The 19542-nt window shown below is 42.6% G+C and overlaps 1 protein-coding gene across 1 annotated transcript in view; it reads right to left on the bottom strand.

The window, feature by feature from the left end:
- MCOLN3 (mucolipin 3) overlaps nucleotides 1–19542 on the bottom strand; it is a 31399-nt gene that overhangs the window by 9878 nt on the left and 1979 nt on the right. The window contains exons 2-7 of the mRNA XM_003784187.3: nucleotides 17337–17566; nucleotides 13995–14162; nucleotides 6785–6938; nucleotides 4462–4546; nucleotides 4298–4394; nucleotides 1770–1869 (exon numbers count right to left, since the gene is read on the bottom strand). Of these exons, the coding sequence (XP_003784235.1) occupies nucleotides 1770–1869; nucleotides 4298–4394; nucleotides 4462–4546; nucleotides 6785–6938; nucleotides 13995–14162; nucleotides 17337–17564 (832 nt within the window). The 5' untranslated portion in view covers nucleotides 17565–17566. The remainder of the gene's footprint in view (nucleotides 1–1769; nucleotides 1870–4297; nucleotides 4395–4461; nucleotides 4547–6784; nucleotides 6939–13994; nucleotides 14163–17336; nucleotides 17567–19542) is intronic.

Here is a 19542-nt window from a genome sequence, read left to right as displayed (position 1 = left end):
CTGTGATCTGTGATGCCACAGCATACTACCAAGGGGGACATAGTGAGACTCTGCCTCAAAAAAAGAAAGAAAGAAAGAAAGAGAGGGAAGGAGGGAAGGAGGGAAGGAAGGAAGGAAGGAAAAAGGAAGGAAGAAAGGAAGAAGGAAGGAAGGAAGGAAGGAAGGAAGGAAAGAAGGAAGGAGGGAGGGAGGGAGGGAAGGAGAAGCATTATGGAGTTTACGGATGACAAAGTAGGCTTGTGTTCCAAATAAACAAATCTGTGACTGAAATGAAAATGTATAATTCCAGAGCCTCATGTATTTGAAGTAACTTCTAAGTAGTGAAAAGAATACTGTGATGATCAAATTTCACTTTATTTACTCTTACTATTTCGTTATTACTTCTGAACCTGGCAATTCAATCAGCAGGCAACCCTAACAGAGATCATCCAAGGTCAGTCTGAATACGGACTGTCTACACATTCCCGGGGCCCACCCCAGACCTGCCGACTGCCTCTCGTGGAGGAGAGCAAACTGCATCTTGACAGGGATCTGGTAAGATTCTTTTGCTCACAAGAATCTGAGAACCCCTGACCTCTCATTAAGTCCAACAAAACCTATCATTATGTTACTTATGAGGGGCTAGGAAATGAGACCGAGAAATTCTTTCCATGCCATTTTCTCCAGTTCAGCTCCAAAATTCTTGATGGTGTTCTGTCCACACCTGAATTGTTATCAGTGTTTCTAAGAATAGACAACTGTCCTCATCTAATCTACTTAAAAAAATTTTTTTAATTAAAAGGTGGGGTCTTATTGCATTGCCCAGCCTGGACTGCAGTGGCTGTTCACAGACATGGTCGCAACACAGTACAGCCTCAGCAACACAAGGAGACCCTGGGCTCAAACATGCCCTTGCCCGTCTCAGCCTCCCAAGTAGCTAAAACTACAAGCACACACCAGTGGGCCCAGCTCCTAGTCTACTTTTTAACCTCAATAGACGCAATGATAATGTGTATGATGGTTTACGGTCTCTCCCTGGCTGTATGAGCATGGACACCAAGCGTCACTTCTGAGCCTCTGAGCCTTAGCTTCTTTTCTTTTCTTTTTTTTTTTCTTGAGACGGAGTCTCACTTTGACACCCTTGGTGTTGTGCCAGGACATCATAGCTCACAGCAACCTCAAATTCTTGGGCTCAAGAGATTCAGCTTCAGCTCCCTCAGCAGCTGGGACTACAGGTGCCCATCACAACACTGGCTACTTTTTAGAGATGGGGGGGGTCTCACTCTTGCTCAGGCTGGTCTTGAATTCCTGTGCTCAAGCAATCCACCCACCTCGGCCTCCCAGAGTGCTAGGATTACAGGTGTGAGCCACCGCGCCCGGCTTTTAGTTTCTTCATCTATAAAAATAAGGGTTCTGCCTGCCTCAAGGAAATTTTAAAATATTAAAATGAGGAAAAGAAGGTCAAAGTGCCTATGTGGCATGCACTCAGTAAGTACCATTTGGGTACACAAATGTACGGTCTTGGTGGGGGACTGGAAGTACGTTCTTGGTGAGGAATGGATAGGTAAGGTCAAGAAGAGTAGGAAGACCATTTCACCATGAATGACTAAGGTATTGCTTGAAACATTAGGTGTCTACCATGAGTTCATCTACTTACAGAGAATTACAGACTTGGGAAGGTTCTCTTTCATTTGATGTTTCACCTCCCGGGGCGGGGAGGGGCAGTAATTGAATAACCATTTTACATTATTTAATAACCATTCTGCAAACTAGTAAAGTTTATCACTTACTTGATCCAGATACGTGCCAGTCTTTACATTCTCTGATGGAAATGTCATTATCCAAACTTATTTTAATTCTTCCGCTGTGGGCCTTGTTGTCAAATGTTATCTGTGAAGACAGAAAAAGGGTCAAAACACATTTATAGTTCTGGAAGCTAAGATACCTCTATGTACTAATTAGAAAACAATTCTTTCAAGGAGACAAGAGACTCATATTTTCATCTCAAACCTGCTATTAATTCTGTCCCCCTTATTTCTCTGTGAAATGAGAACATTGAACTACATCTTCTAGACAGAACTTGTAGTCTCTAAAGCCCTTTGTTTCTAGGACAGCATTCTGGGCTTGACAAAATCATGAGACAAGATGCTTCCCTCTCCAAGTGCCCCCAAATGCCCTCTTGACATGCATGGCAGCTGGTACAACTGTGCTTTCCCCCAATTTGCAGCAGGACCTCAGCTAGGGGTCAATTTTTAATGCTTCTACAATTCTTTTTTTTTTTCCTGAGACAAAGTCTCTCTATGTTGCCTTCAGTAGAGTGCCATGGCGTCACAGCTCACAGCAACCTCTGACTCTTGGATTCAAGTGATTCTCTTGCCTCAGCCTCCCAAGTAGCTGGGACTACAGGCACCCACCACAACATCTGGTGTTTGGTTGCATTTGTCATTGTTGTTTAGCTGGCTAGGGCCAGGTTCCAACCTGCCAGCCTTGGTGTATGTAGCTGGCGCCATAACCACTGTACTACGGGCTCCTACAATTCTTACTACTTCAGCAGCTCATTATTTCTGCCATTTTATCTGCTCATTACTTTTTCTATTTTTATTCTGGGCCTAGATTCTTAGCCACTTTGCCACAGGTATTACAAAGGGTTTGGTGACAAGGAGTCCACAGGCACACCTGGCTTCGAGGACAGCCACTTCAGGACAGCAGGTGCCAAGCAGGACAGAGCTATACCAGCACCTTCCATAGTTCTTCCACTGTCTTCCCCTCAAGCTCCCTTCCTGTTCCCATACAGGGGCCTTTCTCTTTTTTTTTTTTTTTTTTTTTCTGTCTCTTCTCTTTCTCTCAAGTCCTGAAGAAAAAAAAGTTCTCTGAAAAGTCTGTCATTGAGATGAATTTAACTGAAGGTTCTCCATGTTGGGGATACTATGTATAAGATCTTACATCACTTCAGATATAAGATTCACTCTATTTATCCTCATGAGAGATTGTACCTTTCCTAGACAATCAACTGAAGGCAAGGTCAGTGTCTGCCCATGTCCATAACAGCTGGAGGACCCAGCCCACAGCCCCATGCAAGGAAGATGCTCAGTGTTACTTAGTCAGAAATCCTCATCAAGGAGAAACCATAGTTTACTCACACAAAGGGACCTGGGGCTTTACAAATAGTGGGTGGTCATGACATATCTACTGAGCAGATAAGCTGCGGGTCAGTGTCATCACACCTTGGTAAGGGTCAGAAGAAGCTGGATCCCTCGAAGAAGAAAAAGGCTGCCTGAGATTAGAAAAGATTAGATGACACAGAAGAAAATAGTAGTGAATTTGAAAACATAGGAACTATGCAAAATGAAACACATAGGAAAAAAAAGTCCGAAACATAAAACAAACAACACGAGTGAGCGATGGGACAATTTCCAGGGACCAAATGGAGCTAGAATTTGGAATCTCTGAAACAGGAAAGTGGGAGAGGGGTGTGTAACAGAAAAAATATTTGAAGAATCATGCTGAATAAATACCAAATCTAGTGATAACTATAAGCCCACAGACCGGAGACACTCAGTGTACCCCAATGCAGGAAGGAAGAAGAAAAAAGGCATTGAAGTGAGAGAAATCTGGATGGCATGAAGGTGAGTTGTTTCTTTTTTTGTTTTTGCAGTTTTTGGCCGGGGCTGGGTTTGAACCCACCACCTCCGGCATATGGGGCCGGCGCCCTACCTCTTAGAGCCACAGGCGCCACCCAGGTGAGTTGTTTGAAATGCTGCCCTGCCTATTACCAAACAGCACTGGATGACTGATGCTGATCTTGGTTCTCCAGAGAACTTAATATTCCATCTGCAACTGGCATATAAAGAACACAGAGTGAGAGGGTGGGCTGAAGGGGAGAGATGAACCAGGAGTGAGGAAAGCACCATGAGTGATAACCGAAGGCTGCCAACATCCATAGTGAGGAAATGCAGTAGCCAGAGCCCCCAACCACAGGCTGCTGAGATCCAGCCATCCAGAACCTGCCGATCCCTGTTCCCAGTGCGACAAACATCTACTCTGAGCCAGGCGCTGTGCTTCGTACTAGAGGCAGTGGTGAACAAGACAAGGTTGCTGCTCTGGCAGAACTTACCCAGAGGTACAGAAGACAGAATTAATAAGTAAACAAGTTACTACAACAAGATAGAGCTAGCTGTATCAATGTTTCCCCTATGCATATCTAAACACAAACACTCTATATTCCTAACCATGTCTTTATACGAGCTGATGAAACACAGAACGGGATAGAACAACTTTTCTCCAGACTGGCCCCAGATTTAGCCCGCCCCACACTTACGGTGAGAGTAAAGTCATAGCAGTCGGGGAGCTCTTGATGACGTACTGTCTGCAGATTAATGGCTTTCAGTTTAAACTGAAGCTCCACTGTGAGGAGTCTAGAAGACAGAGCAGACTTTAGTACGGTGGAAATACACACACACAAACCCGACTTTGTACCCTCACCTGTGGAAGTCCAGCGTTAAGTTGAGTTTGTTTTCTTCTGGTGTTCCAATGTGGAAAGGTTCGTCTGGTTCTACAAAGAAACATTCTGCCATAGAAAAGAACAACAACAAAAAATGATATAGTACCTAAAATAAATAAAGACTGCATTTTGAAAGGATAATTCACAGGTATTCAGATCTTATTATTTTTCTGAACTAAGATTTTAAAAGCTAAACATCAGTAGCACTTAGTTACCGGACTCATTTGTTTTTAAGACATTAGTGGGGCTCAGAGCCTGTAGCTCAAGCGGCTAAGGTGCCAGCCACAGACACCAGAGCTGGCAGGTTCGAATCCAGCCCCGGCCTGCCAAACAGCAATGACAACTACAACCAAAAAATAGCCGGGCATTGTGGCAGGAATGTGATCCTAGTTATTGTGGTCCCTCTATTAAGTTGAGGCAAAAGAATTGCTTAAGCCCAAGAGTTAGAGGTTGCTGTGAGCTGTGATGCCACAGCACTCTACCCAGGGTGACAGCTTGAGGCTCTGTCTCAAAAAAAAAAAAAAAAAAAAAAAAAGACCTTAGTGGCTACAACATGTCTAGAGCGAGTGGAGGCTAGAGAAAGATGAATTCTATCTCATTAGTGCTGTATAGATTGTCATCTTCTTTCCTCTTATTTTTAAGCCTAGATAAATTTTGAGCCCCTCTACTTCCCTTTCTTATATCCTAAGAATAAAATTTGAATCACTTGCAGTGACTACAATAAGATTTTTTTTTTTTAGAGACAGAATCTCACTTTGTCACCCTCAGTAGAGTGCAGTGGCATCACAGCTCACAGCAACTTCCAGCTCTTGGGCTTAGGTGATTCTCTTGCCTCAGCCTCCCAAGTAGCTGGGACCACTGGCACCCACCACAGTGCTCGGCTATTTTTTGTTCCAGTTTGGCCGGGGCTGGGTTTGAACCTGCCACCCTTGGTATATGAGGCGGGCGCCCTTACTCACTGAGCCACAGGCGCCACCCAATATTTTTTTTTTTTTTTGAGACAGTCTCAGTCTGTCACTCTGGGTTGCGTGCCCTGGTGTCATCATAGTTTATAGCAACATCAAACTGTTGAACTAGAGGAATCCTCTTGCCTCAGCCTCCCGAGTAGCTGGGACCACAGCCACCTGCCATAACATCTAGCTAATATTTTTTTATTTTTGGTATAGACCCAGTTTTGCTCTTGCTCAGGCTGGTCTTGAACTTTTGAGCTTAGGTGATCCACCCACATCAGCCTCCCAGAGTGCTAGGATTACAGGTATGAACCACCACACCTGGCCCTAAGACAAGATTTTTAAAGTAGTCTTAAGGATCTATTTTTTAAATCTGTGCTGATAATTTTTCCTCAATAAGCATTTTAAAAAAGGAAGATAGTATTTTAGAAAGTTTTCAGTAGGTGGTACTATTATTTTTTACTAGCCCTCTCAAAAAGAAAATCCTGATATCTATTAAAAGTATTTGAATATTTACTTTTTAACCAATGCCCTAAGCTAATATTTTAGGTATAAGTTGCAAATAGAATTTTGCTAATGGCTCGGCGCCTATAGCTTAACTGGCTAAGGCGCCAGCCACGTACACCTAAGGTGGCGGGTTCGAATCCCCAGCCCGGACCCGCCAAACAACAATGACGGCTGCAACCAAAAAATGGCCGGGCGTTGTGGCGGGCGCCTGTGGTCCCAGCTACTTGGGAGGCGGAGGCAGGAGACTCGCTTGAGCCCAGGAGTTGGAGGTTGCTGTGAGCTGTAATGCCACGGCACTCTACCCAGGGGGACAGCTTGAGGCTCTGTCTCAAAAAAAAAAAAAAAAAAGAATTTTGCTAATAAGAATAAGCTGTGCTATTCTAAGTTCTGATTCTCGTCCCCCTCCCTCCAAAATGCTAAATAGAGATAACGAAGGAAATGGAGAAAAGGAATTTTATATAGGACAAGTGTCTGTAAGCATCAAATCTGTCTACTTGATTGGCATATCCAGCATAAGGTGACAGCATGTGGTGTCTAACAGCAAAGAGCCTGGGCCAAATTGTGGCACTGCCCCTTACCACTCCATCGTGAGCAGATCACTTAATTCTCTGAACTATACCATAAAATGGGGATAATACCCATCCTTTCTTTTTTTAGGTTTAGGATTTTTTTGAGGATTCTTGAGTTATAGTAAAGAATTCAGAACATACCTAATACATAATTACTCTTAACTAGCTCATGCTGTGCCCTCATAGCACAAACCAATGTTTTCAGAGATGAAATTACTAATTTTAAGTATAGACCAAGGAATTAAAAAATGGAGTTCTAGGTTATAGAAATGCATTACCGGTTTCGATTTCTGGATCGATGTCAAAGGTGTCATTTCCAGGACAGATGTTTCCTCGCCGGTAGAAGTGCTGACAGATGGCCATCGCGGACTGCTCTGTGCCCTTGTTCTCATAAGCGTGATTCCCCACCGAGATGTTCCGGAGCTGCAAGTACTTCAGCCACAGGAGAAACAGAGGATGGGACACCAGCGAGGGCAGGAGCGAAGCCACAGTGTCCCTCCCTCCCCACCTTTGAATCCTGGCAGGTCCCCACCTCCCGGCAAGGGAGAGACATTCACAGGGACCTGCTGTTGGGCGGGAGGAATGAGAGGGCAGGGAGCGCTCATGAATTAGGGCCCTGAGGTCCACTCTCATTGCTGTCACACACGTGCTGAGCTTTAGTTCCTTATCTGAAAAAAATTAAAGTCTGAAGCCACATAATCTTAGAGATTCTTTCCTCCCTTAAAGGACTATGTTCAGGGACTGATTTTGAAATTTAATGTTAACACAAATTTACTTATGTTTGTTTGAATGATATTTCCTGTAAAGTCAGAGTTCTACTTCACTGCTGTAATATATGTCCAAGAAGTGGGATGCAATTAATTGTGCAAGGCTAACTAGTAAAACCTTTTCTTAAAAAACAAACAAACAAAAAAATACATATCTCTACATATAACACATACACATACGTAGATTTAATCTTTATCTTTGCAAGAATGTAATTTTATCACCTTCATAGCAATATTCCTCTATCCTGGTGAGTCCTCTACATTAAACAAAATACTGCTCTTACGACTGAGAATCATATGATATCTCAGATTAATTATCAACTGAAACTCTTAATGGATTTCTGTAGACATTTCCAAAACAAGGTGTTTCAGAACCTTACTGTGAGTAATACATGTTTAGCACACCTGGTCATACAGAGGTAAGGATATGATATCTATCTCTCTTGAAATTAACAATTTTATGCAATAGACACAGAGAAAATAATTCTACTGACAGATGCCTGTGAAACGTGCTATGCTAAGTGAAGGAAATAACTTACAATCTGGGTCTAGGGGATGGATACTGAATTGGGCCTGTCAAGGTTACTGACAAGTAGCATGTCACCAGACCCAGTGCTTAGTTCTCAGTCCCCATCTAAATTGTCCTTTCCATGGTATTTGGTGAGGTTCACTAAATACTTTCTTCATTAACTGCTTCTTCCCAGTCTCCTTTGCTGAATCTTTCCACTGCCAACCTCTATATCTTAGAGTGGCTGGGGATTCAGAACACAACTGTTTTTTCAACGTTTCTCTCCCAGGTGACTTCAATTCGTCCCATGCTTTAGACACCACCTTTATGCCAACAACTTCTAAATTTGCATCTCCAACCCTGACCTCTTCATTGAATACTATACTTGGATAGCAATCTGCCTATGGCGTGCCCATGGTGTCTGAAAGCAACCTTAACACAAATGTGCTGGCAGAAAAACCCGCTCCTTTCATGACAATCCCCTTCCCTATAAATGACTCTGTAAGTCAATCTGTTGTTCAGGCCAAAACTTAGGAAAGATGTTCGAGTCTCCTTTTTTTTATATTTCACTTTGAATCCTTCAGAAAGTCATGCATTACTTCCACTCTCTCCCCCCGGGAATCACCAAAATATCTGAGCCTCCTCAGATCACATCTGACTGCCTCCCCTCACCTTCACTGCTAGGGCCCTAGTCCCACCACCATCATCTCTCTCCTGGACAAACTAAGCCTCTTCACTGGTCTTCTGGCTTCCAATCCTGCCTCTCACCACAGCCTGGTCTCCATCTAGAACTCACAGGATTGCCACAAGGGATGAGTAAGACTCTCGTCTCTATCCAGTACTTAGAGACGGCTACCAGGGAGCCTCAACACTCTCCTTCTTGCTCTCCCTCATCCTTAAAAGAGTCTTCACTGAGACAGCCACAGGCTGCCCGCCCTCCCCTTTGTCTGCTCTCTGCTCCCCTGTTGCCTAACCAGAGAGGCCTTCTCTAAGCCCTCCAGCTGTTTGCCCTCCTGGCTTTTTTCTATTTTTCACAGCACTTACACCTGACACATGATGTCCTTACATGCAAGTATACGTAGTTACTGCCTGTCTCTTCCTATTAGACTCTGAGCCCCTGGCTTAGTCTACTCATTCACTGTAGCACCCCTGAACCCAAACCAGCAGCTTATACACAATAAACACTGAATAAATATTCGAATGAACATATGTTAGCTTTTGTTTATGCACATTAGAGTCTGTCCTCCACTGACTGCCCTTCCCTGGCTTTCTGTCTCTCTCAGAATAAAATGCAAAGCTCCTTCCCATGTCGGGTAAAGCCCTGAGGGACACAGCCCCCAGCTTCTCCGGCCCTGTCTCTGTCCCCTCCCATTTGCCTCCTTTGTCTTGCCCCAGATATACCAAGTGCTTTCTGGCCTCAAAGCCTTTGCCAAGGTTGTTCCTTCAGCCTGGAATATGCTTGCCCAGATTTCAAGTCTTCAGAAAGGCCTTTCTGACCCCCAGGAGGCCGCTGCTATTGCTAGTTTGTTCTTCTTTATAGCCCTCATCACGGCTTAAATGATTCCGGTTAAACTTGTTTAGACCCATCTCCTCCATTAGAACAGAAGCTCTGCGGAACAGGAGATGCATCAAGTCTGCAGCTCTAGTGTCAGCACTTCAGGCACATGGTAGATGCTCAAATCTTTGCCCAATCAGTGATGAGGTGAAAAATTATTATTATTGTTATTATTTTGAGACAGAGTCTCACTATATAGCCCTTGGTAGAGTGCCGTAGCGTCACAGCTCATAGCAACCTCAAACAAACTCTTGGGCTTAAACGATTCTCTTGCCTCAGCCTCCCAAGTAGCTGGGACTAAAGGCACCTGCCACAACACCTGGCTATTTTTTTGTTTCTTTTGTAGTTGTTTAGCAGGCGCAGGCTGGGTTCAAACCTGCCTGCCTGGGTGTTTGTGACTGGCACCCTAACCACTGAGCTATGGGCTCCAAGCAAGGTGAAAAATTATTACGCGTGACAGTAGCTCTTGGTTACTACAGCTCACGTGTGCACAGTGAGTTATTGGTTAACTGTCAGCATAAGCTTCAGGATTATGGCACCAAGCTTTCTGTTAGACTGAGAAAATGAGCCAGAAATTTATGAAACAAGACACAAGCTTTATAAGTTGTTAAATAGCATTACATCCTACACGTAGCAGGAAAGAGTAAAATGCTGGGGATATTCAGGTTTGGGTTTTTTTTCTAAAACAGAGTCTTACTCTGTCACCCTGAGTAGGGTGTTGTAGCCTCATAGCTCATAGCAACCTCAAACTCTTGGACTCAAGAGATCCTCCTGCCTCATCCTCCTGAATAGCTGGGACTACTGTTAGTCATAATGCCCAGCTAGTTTTTCTATTTTTAGTAGAGACAGGGTCTTGCTCTGGCTCGGGCTGATCTTGAACTCCTGAGCGCAGGCAATCCACCTGCCTGGGCCTTCCAGAGGGCTAGGATTACAGGCATAAGCCACTGTGCCCAGCCTCGGGGTATTCAGTTTTCAGATTGTTGTTTTCCATCTGAGATACTCAGAAGACCACTGTGCCTCCATTGTGAGATATGAAATAGAAGGTAAGCCTAGCAAGACAAGCAGGGGCCACAAATCACAGATTCAGACCTTGGCAGGGCCCTATAGCCCTTCTGAATGCCCACCATGTATGCATGGGGCAATGCCCACCAGACTCCCCAGAGATCTGAACCTCCTGATGAAGAATCTTATGTCTTAAATTTTTAAGATCTTGAAAAGCAAAAGATCTGAGGCCCAGGGCTGCAGGTACCTGCTGACACCAGAAACCACACTGCAGCCAGACTTGCTTGTTGTCTTGATAAGGCTCTCAGTGGAGTAAGCACCGGGAAGGAACTGAGTCATCTAGTGAAGGGGCAGGGCCGTGCTCAGCTAAAGAGCAGCTTCAGAGCCCACATCAGATGGCTCTGGGAGGGGACTGTGGAGTGAGACTGGCTGGACCTAACTGGTGGAGTTAACAGGGGGGAGACTACATAGAGCACTGTGGAGTTTGTGGGGCTCTAACTGGGCATACCCATCCTTTCTGGCCTTTGCTGCTCCATCTTGAGAAAAGAATGGTCTCTAGGTCATCCTTTAAGTAATAATATAAAAACATATTAAAGGTCCTTAGCTGAGGCCAGGCACAGTGGCTTATGCCTATAATCCTAACATGCTGGGAGGCTGAGGCGGGTGGATCACCTGAGCTCAGGAGTTAGAGACCAGGCTCAGCCAGAGCGAGACCCTGTCCTTAAAAAACAGCCAGGTGTTGTGGTGGCCACCTGTAGTCCCAGCTAGTTGGGAAGCTGAGGCAAGAGGATCGCTTAAGCTTAAGAGTTTGAGGTTGCTGTGAGCCATAATACCCAGGCACTCCATCAAGGATGACAAAGTGAGACTCTGTCTCAAAAAAAAAAATAAGGTCCTTAGCTGAGGCAGATTAAAACTGACTGCTCCCTAATGACAGCTGCTTGTTTGTGGTCCTTCTGTGATCTCCTGGTCCAGACGCATACAATGAGCCTTTGTAGCTCCTTCCCTCCTTCACAAACATCTAAGTGCCTGTTTTGACCCTCTGCCTTCATGGAATAAATGCATCAAACACTATGGTGGTGGACACTGCTTGCTACAGGTAGAGACAGAGATATAGACAGAGGGAGCCCCCCCAAAGCATACATAGTTTAAGAAAGGTAAAACACTGCATTAAATCTGTTACACTCAAGTGACATTTAACTTCTGCAGTTACAAGAGGTGCTTGACGTGACTTGCATTCATCTTTTGTTATTAGTATAAATTGGGTATTGCAATTTTAATGCAGTTCTTTCCTTTGCTAAAATGTGTATACTTTATTGGCAACCACTATAGATATAGATCTACCTAGGTAAAGAGGAGTGTTATGCAGTAAGATTTGTAATTTCATGCGAATTCCTCAGAAAACAGCCAAGAGGTAGTAGGCAGGTGGGTGGGAGAGAAGGGAGCCAGTTAGAAACAAGAATTTATAAACTATGTTTGAGCTGAAAGAATAAACAATTCCAAGAAGGCTTTGAGGCCTCTTATAGCAACTAACCGGAAAGAGAAACCAGCCTGGAGAGAGTGAGTGGGGGGAGAGTATGAAGCAACCCTGGTGATTGTGAAGGGGCTGGAACACAACAGCCCCTGAGCCACTGCTTGGGAGTCATCTCATCCTGGTGATGACCAAGTTCATGAAGTGGAGGACACTTCTGCAGGAGAAGGACAAACCTTTGAGGACTGCTCAAATTCCTGGGACAGATGGAAGAAAAGGACACAGTAAATCTGACACCAAAATGATTGAGGAAATAAGAGGAAAACCAAGACAGCCCATAGAAACAAAATAACTGGTCTTTGACATTTAAATATAGAAGCATACAAAATCAAAGGCAATGCTGTTCTAAGTATAGTATTGGATCAGCATGAGCTGTGGTCCCTTCAGGATACCTGGTTAGTCATGGGTATGCCGTAAGGACTGAGAAGTCACTGTTCTGGTTGGTTCCCCTCAATACCTATGACCTCAGTTATCAAGTAAGGAAACAAAGATCCTTCCTGCTTTATTAGCAGCCCATATTTAATCTCCTCAGTTCTCTGGGAGCATATAGAATAACTGACCTCTTTGACCACCAAATTCCTACTTATTCATGACAATGTTGATCAGGACACTTTATATCTCCAACTAAAAGTGACAAATGGTGCTTGGAACACAGGAAATCTTCTGCCCAAGGCATGCCTCTGCAATGAGCATTATCTCTTTTCCAATTCTTAGGTTGGAACTTAAACCTCAATGCACTATTAGTAAGAGGTAGGGCCTTTCCAAGGGGATTAGTGGCTTTGTGAAAGGTCAGAGGAAACTAAGCCCTTTTGCCCTTCCACCTTCCACTAGGTGAGGGTGTAGCAAGAAGGTGCAACCCGGCAGCAACTTGATTTCGGGCCTCCCAGGCTCCAGACTGTGAGAAGAAATCTCTGTTGTTTATAAATTACCCAGGCTTGGTTAAGAACTGACAAAGGCAAGTATAGGAAGAAATCTACATGAATTTCTGTAAAAAACATGGAAATCTGATAAGCAGTATGGCCTGAATACCAAATACCATGTTCTAAAGACTGCGTCTGGGCCTCCTAACAAGGGTAAAGATGTTTTATAAATAATTTAATGGATTGTTTACCTCTTACCTCTAATCCTCTCGCCACCATAACCAACTCCACCGAACTACCAATTTGGTTCAGACTAGTTTTAGAGAAACTTAAAACACAGCAAAATTCTCAAAACCGAGTCATCTCCAGCATTTATGCTATTTCTCCCCTGAAATTATAGGATATAACTCTGTTTAACAATTTGTGCAACTTATTTCTATTACTATAGATTTCTGGCTTGTTTTCCAATCTGAAAACTAACAGAAAGCTTTGGTGCCATAAAAATGTATTTTATTTTATCCTAGCAGTTTACCATCTCACTGTACACAGATGGTGACCAAAAAGTGTAGAGCCGTGATTATACTATGATAATGTTTTTAAGAAGAGGTATAAGAATTTTGAAATATGATCTGCAACCTAACCCAGGCTGGGAATATTGACTTTAAGAACATTTTCAATAATACCTATAAAAAACAAAATTTGGGCTCTTTAGAAGGTATTATTTATAGCAAAACTAATTGATTAGAAACTTGGAATGAAATAATTTCATCTGTATGAAAAGCTTACTTTTTGTTTAGCAGCTAGTCAGCATCACAATAAAGTCATTGTCAAGTAGGACATAAACACCTTGCCTATTTATTAAATGAATTTTTAGGTCTTGCATCCCATCCAATCTCTACAGACAGTTAACATTCTCTTTATTTGTTAAGGGCCTGTAAAAGTATAATAAGCTCTTAAGATTTAATGACTACTTACAACCAGGGTCACGGTCAGTAATCTTAAATATTTGAGGCTCCTAAGTGAAGCCCTAGCTCTGATTCTTTTAATTAGAGTTTCTGTTTCTCTGTTACTCAACTAAATCTCTCTCAGTTTCTATTTTGTTCCTTGATACTATTTTTAGAAAACACTTTAAAATGGTTGTATACCTAAGTCATTTCCAAGCAGAAATGTTCACTCTTCTACACTTGAATGTTGGTTATTATGTACATGGCTACCATTTTTCCAGCCTATTTCTTCTCCCAAGCAATGAATGCACACTCTTGATTTACCTGGTTCACCGCAAAGATGACCTGATCGTACACGTCCCTCTGTGTGTACACTGCATATGTGTCATCCATCCGGTCCATGTAGCCTTTCAGAAAGAGGTGCTTGAATGCTACGGTGTTCTCTTCCTTGAAAGCCACCACCATCTGGTTACTTAGCCCAAAAAAGACCAGCTTTAAAAAAAGAAAGAAAGAAAAGGTAAGAAGTTAGAAAATGTGAGCAGAAAGAGCAGAGGCAGAGGGGGTACCGGGGCTTGAACAGGAAGTAGAAGAGTTTAAAATGAATTCTCTAGGACATAAAGGTTTTTTAGCCAGGTCAATAACACAGCGTAAGAAAGTTCAAGTTCTACGACCAAACTATATTCCTAGATCTAATTACCCGAACTGTAACGATGAGATCAAAAATAGAAAATATTCTTTCAACATGCCTCTAAATTAAAGTATAAGAACATTATGTGTCCTTAATATTCATGCAGGATTGACCTCAGAGTTTTACATGAAACTCAGTTGTTCACAAACAAAAAAGTAGTTTCACTGCACTGCTGTCACGTTAACAGAAGGTGGTTCAGTCATACCCCAAAGCGTACTTTACTCCAAGTCTCTTTCATCCTCTCTTCCTTTCCCACCGCTCCTCCGGCCCCCCTCCACATTGTAAGTATAGAAACTACAATCTAATTACACTCTGACTTAGATCCCAGAGTGAGGGACGGTGTATTTTACATGGAAGGTGGGACATATTCCAGGAACTTTCCTCATACTAATCCTACGTTATAGTTCCTAATACAATGGTTTTACAGGTGCATATGTAAATGCTCAGAGAAGTTCAATGATTTTTTTTCAAATCATATCACTAGGCTATATATATATCATCAAACTTGGAGCCCATATCCAACAAGCTAAATCCAGACTCTATTCACCCTGTCATGCTATGAAAAGTAATCCAGGGTCTGATCAGGAAAGGTATAGATCAGTGGTTCTCAACCTTCCTAATGCCGCAGCCCTTTAATACAGTTCCTGTAGATTGCGACCCACAGGTTGAGAACCGCTGGTATAGAGATTAGACTAATCTTTTGCCCTCTCCACTCTGCTTGTGAACTGTGGCTTGCACCCCACGCAGATCATCACCCCCATTTCTGAAAAGCCTCTTTTAGCTAAGTGTCCTCATTTAATCCCAATAGATGACAGCTTGATACTCCAGGGATTTTATTTATGTCTATTGAAGATGATGACCAAAAAGCCTCCAAAGAATTCCCAAAGATATTCTCACCAGTCATTCAAATACGTGAATACCTTCCATGTCCACTACTGAGCTGGGGACAGGGGACACAATGAGAAGACAATCGGTGTTGGTCCTTAAATGCCTAGTGACAGACAGGAGTGAAAATGGCCAACAGGGAGCTGCTGTGAGTCAGAGACTCGGCCAGGTCATGAGAAAAGGGAAATTTTTAGCACGCTGCCAATCAGTGTGGACATCTTTCTTTTGCTATTTCAGACACAAATTCTCCAACTTAACAGAAAGCCCACCTTCTCTTCCCTGTAAAGAGATAATCAGTCACCGAGTCACCCTCACCTGTTCAATTACAAGGTTGCCTTTGTGTGATATTTGTTTGATTCTTCAGATATAGATTAAAGAAACATTGCAATTAAGAAATCCTCAGTCCCCTTTTAAAGCTCTCTGAAACACCTTACACGTGGTTACTACTGACAGGCTTAATATCGTCACCACTGGCCAGTTTTCTTCTTGACCATCCTACCAAACACAGGAAGATTAGAAGAGCTCCCTAAAAATAGAAGTAATTAAGAACAAATGTCTCAGAGGAAATAAACCTGAGTTTGAATCTCAATTCTATGCTTCTAGTTTCCTGATTATATTAGGAAACTAGATTATATTACCCTACTAAGCCTCAGTGTTCTTATCTATGAGATGAGGATAGTACTACCCACCGCCATGTTGTTTTGAGAATTGAACATGATGATGTCTGTTAAATGTTTAGCCTGGTACACAGCAATACTCAAGTGGTATCTATTATTATTATAAGTAGAAAATATTCGTGTTCAATGAATACAGGCATTTCCCCCTTATAAGAAACAAGACAGATAAATTTTTCACCATCGTGACACACTGTATTCTCCATGCCAGGGAAGTTAAGAATTTCAAATTCAACTTGCCGAATACTATATGTAGAATTGAACATCCATTTTCAGAGTGATAAATTAGAAAGAATGTCTGCTCTTAAAGTCTTGACTTTGCCACCGACTAGCCAGATGACTTTTAAAGAACTCTTTAAACATGAGTTTTCACTTCCGTAAGATGACAGAGGCTAGCATCCGTCCAACAGAAATGCTGTTAGAATTAAATGAAGTAATGTTCTAGAACAAAGAAGTCACTCAAATGTTTGTTTCCCTTGACACAACATCTAATATTAGAAACTTAAGCAAGCCTTCCACCAGCCTCATGTGATTGTAGAAACTGTCTTAGTTTCTAAAAAGCATTTGTTCTCAACAAGTAGTTAAGCCTACTGATAACAAGTTTTTAAAACATCTCTCCTTTGATACCAGTTGTCTACTTACTTGTGCATTTTTTTTTACCAAGAAGATAAAGCAAGAACAAAAATAAACTTAACACGTCCATTTTTCCTCATTAAAATCTGCTTTTACTTTTGACCTTTCGTTTTTAACAAAAGACAATTACTCTCACCAGTAGGAAAACATAGTTTTATAAGACTAAACTACAACTAGTATGTCTAAGAATTATAAAATGCAACTTCTCAAAAAATGTTTAGAGAAGCCAAGGAAATAAGATTCATAATTTCCTTTTGAACTAAAATGCAGTCTAGTCCAATATTTCACTGTTTGACGTCACTTCTGTTAACGCCACATTCTTCCACTCCAAGATTCTCATGATCACAAGGCTGTGAGAACCTACCAACTAGCCTGTAACAGAAACCCTTGAAGTTTCTGAAGAGAGTGATATTCCCAGGAAACTAGGAAGGAAAACAAAGTCTTCCTGATAAGGAATGCTAGTTTCCATGGCTCACTAAGAAACTTTCAGCTAAATCTCTTGCCTGAAGGCCAAATATTAAAATCTTCTTTTTCTGAAAACTAATTATGTAACTAAAATTATAACTTAATGAAAGACAAGAAGAAAAAACAGTAAGGGAGAAAAAAGCCAGTCTTGCATACATAGTAAAGAGAGAAAGGTTTAAGATTCTATGTTTTCTTCTTTTGTTAAATTCTTCTCCACAGTGCATACAGTAAAAATTTGTAAAAACCATTTGTAAAAACAGCACACAGTTCTCTTGGCTATTAAAAGAGACTTTCACCGAAGTCGTGATCTCAGATGCTTACCTGGATAGTCACCATTGCAATTTTTAGAATTTGTATGGCGAGTTTCCATGGTTTTCTACCTCGAGCCCAGAACTTCTCACAAGGATTCATAAAAAAAAATTTGAGTTTTCGCCTCATCTGGTCTTCCAAGAGCAGCTCCTCAGATGGAGATGTGTGCTGGTTAAAAGTGCCACGATTTTCGTCTTCATGAGAGCTGCAACTACTCACAACCACCTCAGGATTTGCCATATCTGGGGAAGGAAAAAACAAAAAAAAAGCCCAACATTTCTATTTAGCAAGTGAAGGCACAAGTCCATATTCTTTGCTATTGTGGGAAGAAGCCCAAGCAAAAGGTTTCAGCCTCTGCCAGCGGTTAGGGCGCCTGCCATATACACCAAGACTGGTGGGTTCAAGCCTGGCCCTGGCCTGCTAAACAGCAATGACAACTGCGACCAAAAAATAGCCAGGTGTTGTGGCAGGTGCCTGTAGTCCCAGCTACTCACGAGGCTGAGTCAAGAGAATCGATTGAGCCCAAGAGTTTGAGGTTGCTGTGAGCTGTGATGCCACATCACTCTACCGAGGGCAACATAGTGAGACTGTCTAAAAAAAAAAAGAAAGAAAGAAATCTGGTTTCAAACAAGCTCTGTAGCTCTAAACTGCACTTTTGCTGTTTAGAGAATCAGCCAGAATGTAAGATGTCATATTTCTGTCTCAATTACTAAGTGAGTTTTCACCTCATGAAAAGGTACCATATTTAAGGGCTGTTCCTATTAGTAAAAGATGGGCGTAAACCAAGGGCTGTCCAGAAAGTACCCAGCCATTGTTAATACTAGTTTTCATAGGCTGTGGCTGGATACCTTCCGGACAGCCCTCATATGTAGTATGTACATGTTTTCTGCCTTCTTCAGGGCCTAGGATTGAAAACTTGAGCCCAGAGAAGGTGTCTAGAACAGTGGTTCTCAACCTTCCTAATGCCACAGCCCTTTAATACAATTCCTGTGGTTGGTGACCCACAGGTTGAGAACCGCTGCTCTAGAGGGAAGGTAGACTCTGAAATTGTATGCAAATTTTTGTGTATGTGGATATGGGCATTTTTTCCTGGGGAGAAACAAAAACTTTCATCAGATTATAAAAAAAAGAAAGAAAGAAAGAAAAAGAAAAAAATTTTAGGCTCGGCATGGTGGCTCACCCCTGTGATCCTAGTACTCTGAGAGGCCAAGGTGGGTGCATTCTTGAGCTCAGGAGTTCAAGACCAGTCTGAGCAAGAGCCAGACCCTGTCTCTATTAAAAACAGAAAACCTAGCCAGGCATTGTAGTGGGCACCTGCAGTTCCAGCTACTCAGGAGCTAAGCTAAGAGGATCACATGAGCCCAACAGTTTGAGGTTGCTGTGAGCTATGATGCCAGGGCACTCTGCCAGGGCAACAGAGTGTGAGGCTCTGTCTCAAAAAAAAAAAAAAAAAAAGGTTTAAAACCACCAAGTTTAAAGGTGGTGGGGCATAGTGTAGAGAACCAAGATCCAGACTGGCTTCTAAGAGGGTTCTGTGACTTGACACTTTGGCAACCTTACACAAGTCACTTAGCCTCTCTCAGCCTCAGTTTCCTTTCTTGAAAAATGGTAATAACAATGCCCACCCTTCTCTGCTGATAGCCAGCATTCAATACAGATGCAAGCAAAGCCCTAGCACTGAGCAGGCTCACTTACCTGACACCCACAGCAGACAGGGCAGTTTCCTAAACAGCCAACGAGGTTCTCAAGGGGCAGCGTGAGCCTCAGGAACAAAAGGAAAGTAGGGCTCAAGGTAAGACTAATTCCCAACCAGCAGCATCACTTCATCCACAGATTTTGTGTTTTGTTTTTGTCCCTTTGAAAAGGGACAGGCTAGTTTCATTGTCTTTATGGCCAGATTTTCCAAAGTGACAGAGAAGTCATTCCAGATTCTGGGACCCATCTTGGATTTTCCTTCAGACTAAGATGGATTCTATGGAAACCTGTTCAAAATAAAATACCTCCTGGGCGACACCTTTGGCTCAAAAGGGTAGGGCCCTGGTCCCATATGCTGGAGGTAGCGGGTTCAAACCCAGCCCTGGCCAAAAAGGGCAAAATAATAATAATAATAAAATACCTCCAACCACCAGGAGGGTAGAGTCCTTCCATACAGATTAGAAAGGATGGCTTTGTCTGGTATTTTTATAATAGTTTGCACTTGATGATGAAGTGGGGAGGG

The sequence above is a fragment of the Otolemur garnettii genome, unplaced genomic scaffold, assembly GCF_000181295.1.
Source record: "Otolemur garnettii isolate 467f Iridium unplaced genomic scaffold, OtoGar3 scaffold00010, whole genome shotgun sequence".
Classification (NCBI taxonomy): domain Eukaryota; kingdom Metazoa; phylum Chordata; class Mammalia; order Primates; family Galagidae; genus Otolemur; species Otolemur garnettii.
The sequence above is the reverse complement of the archived record's forward strand: the minus strand, read 5'-3'. Positions and strand labels throughout refer to the sequence as shown.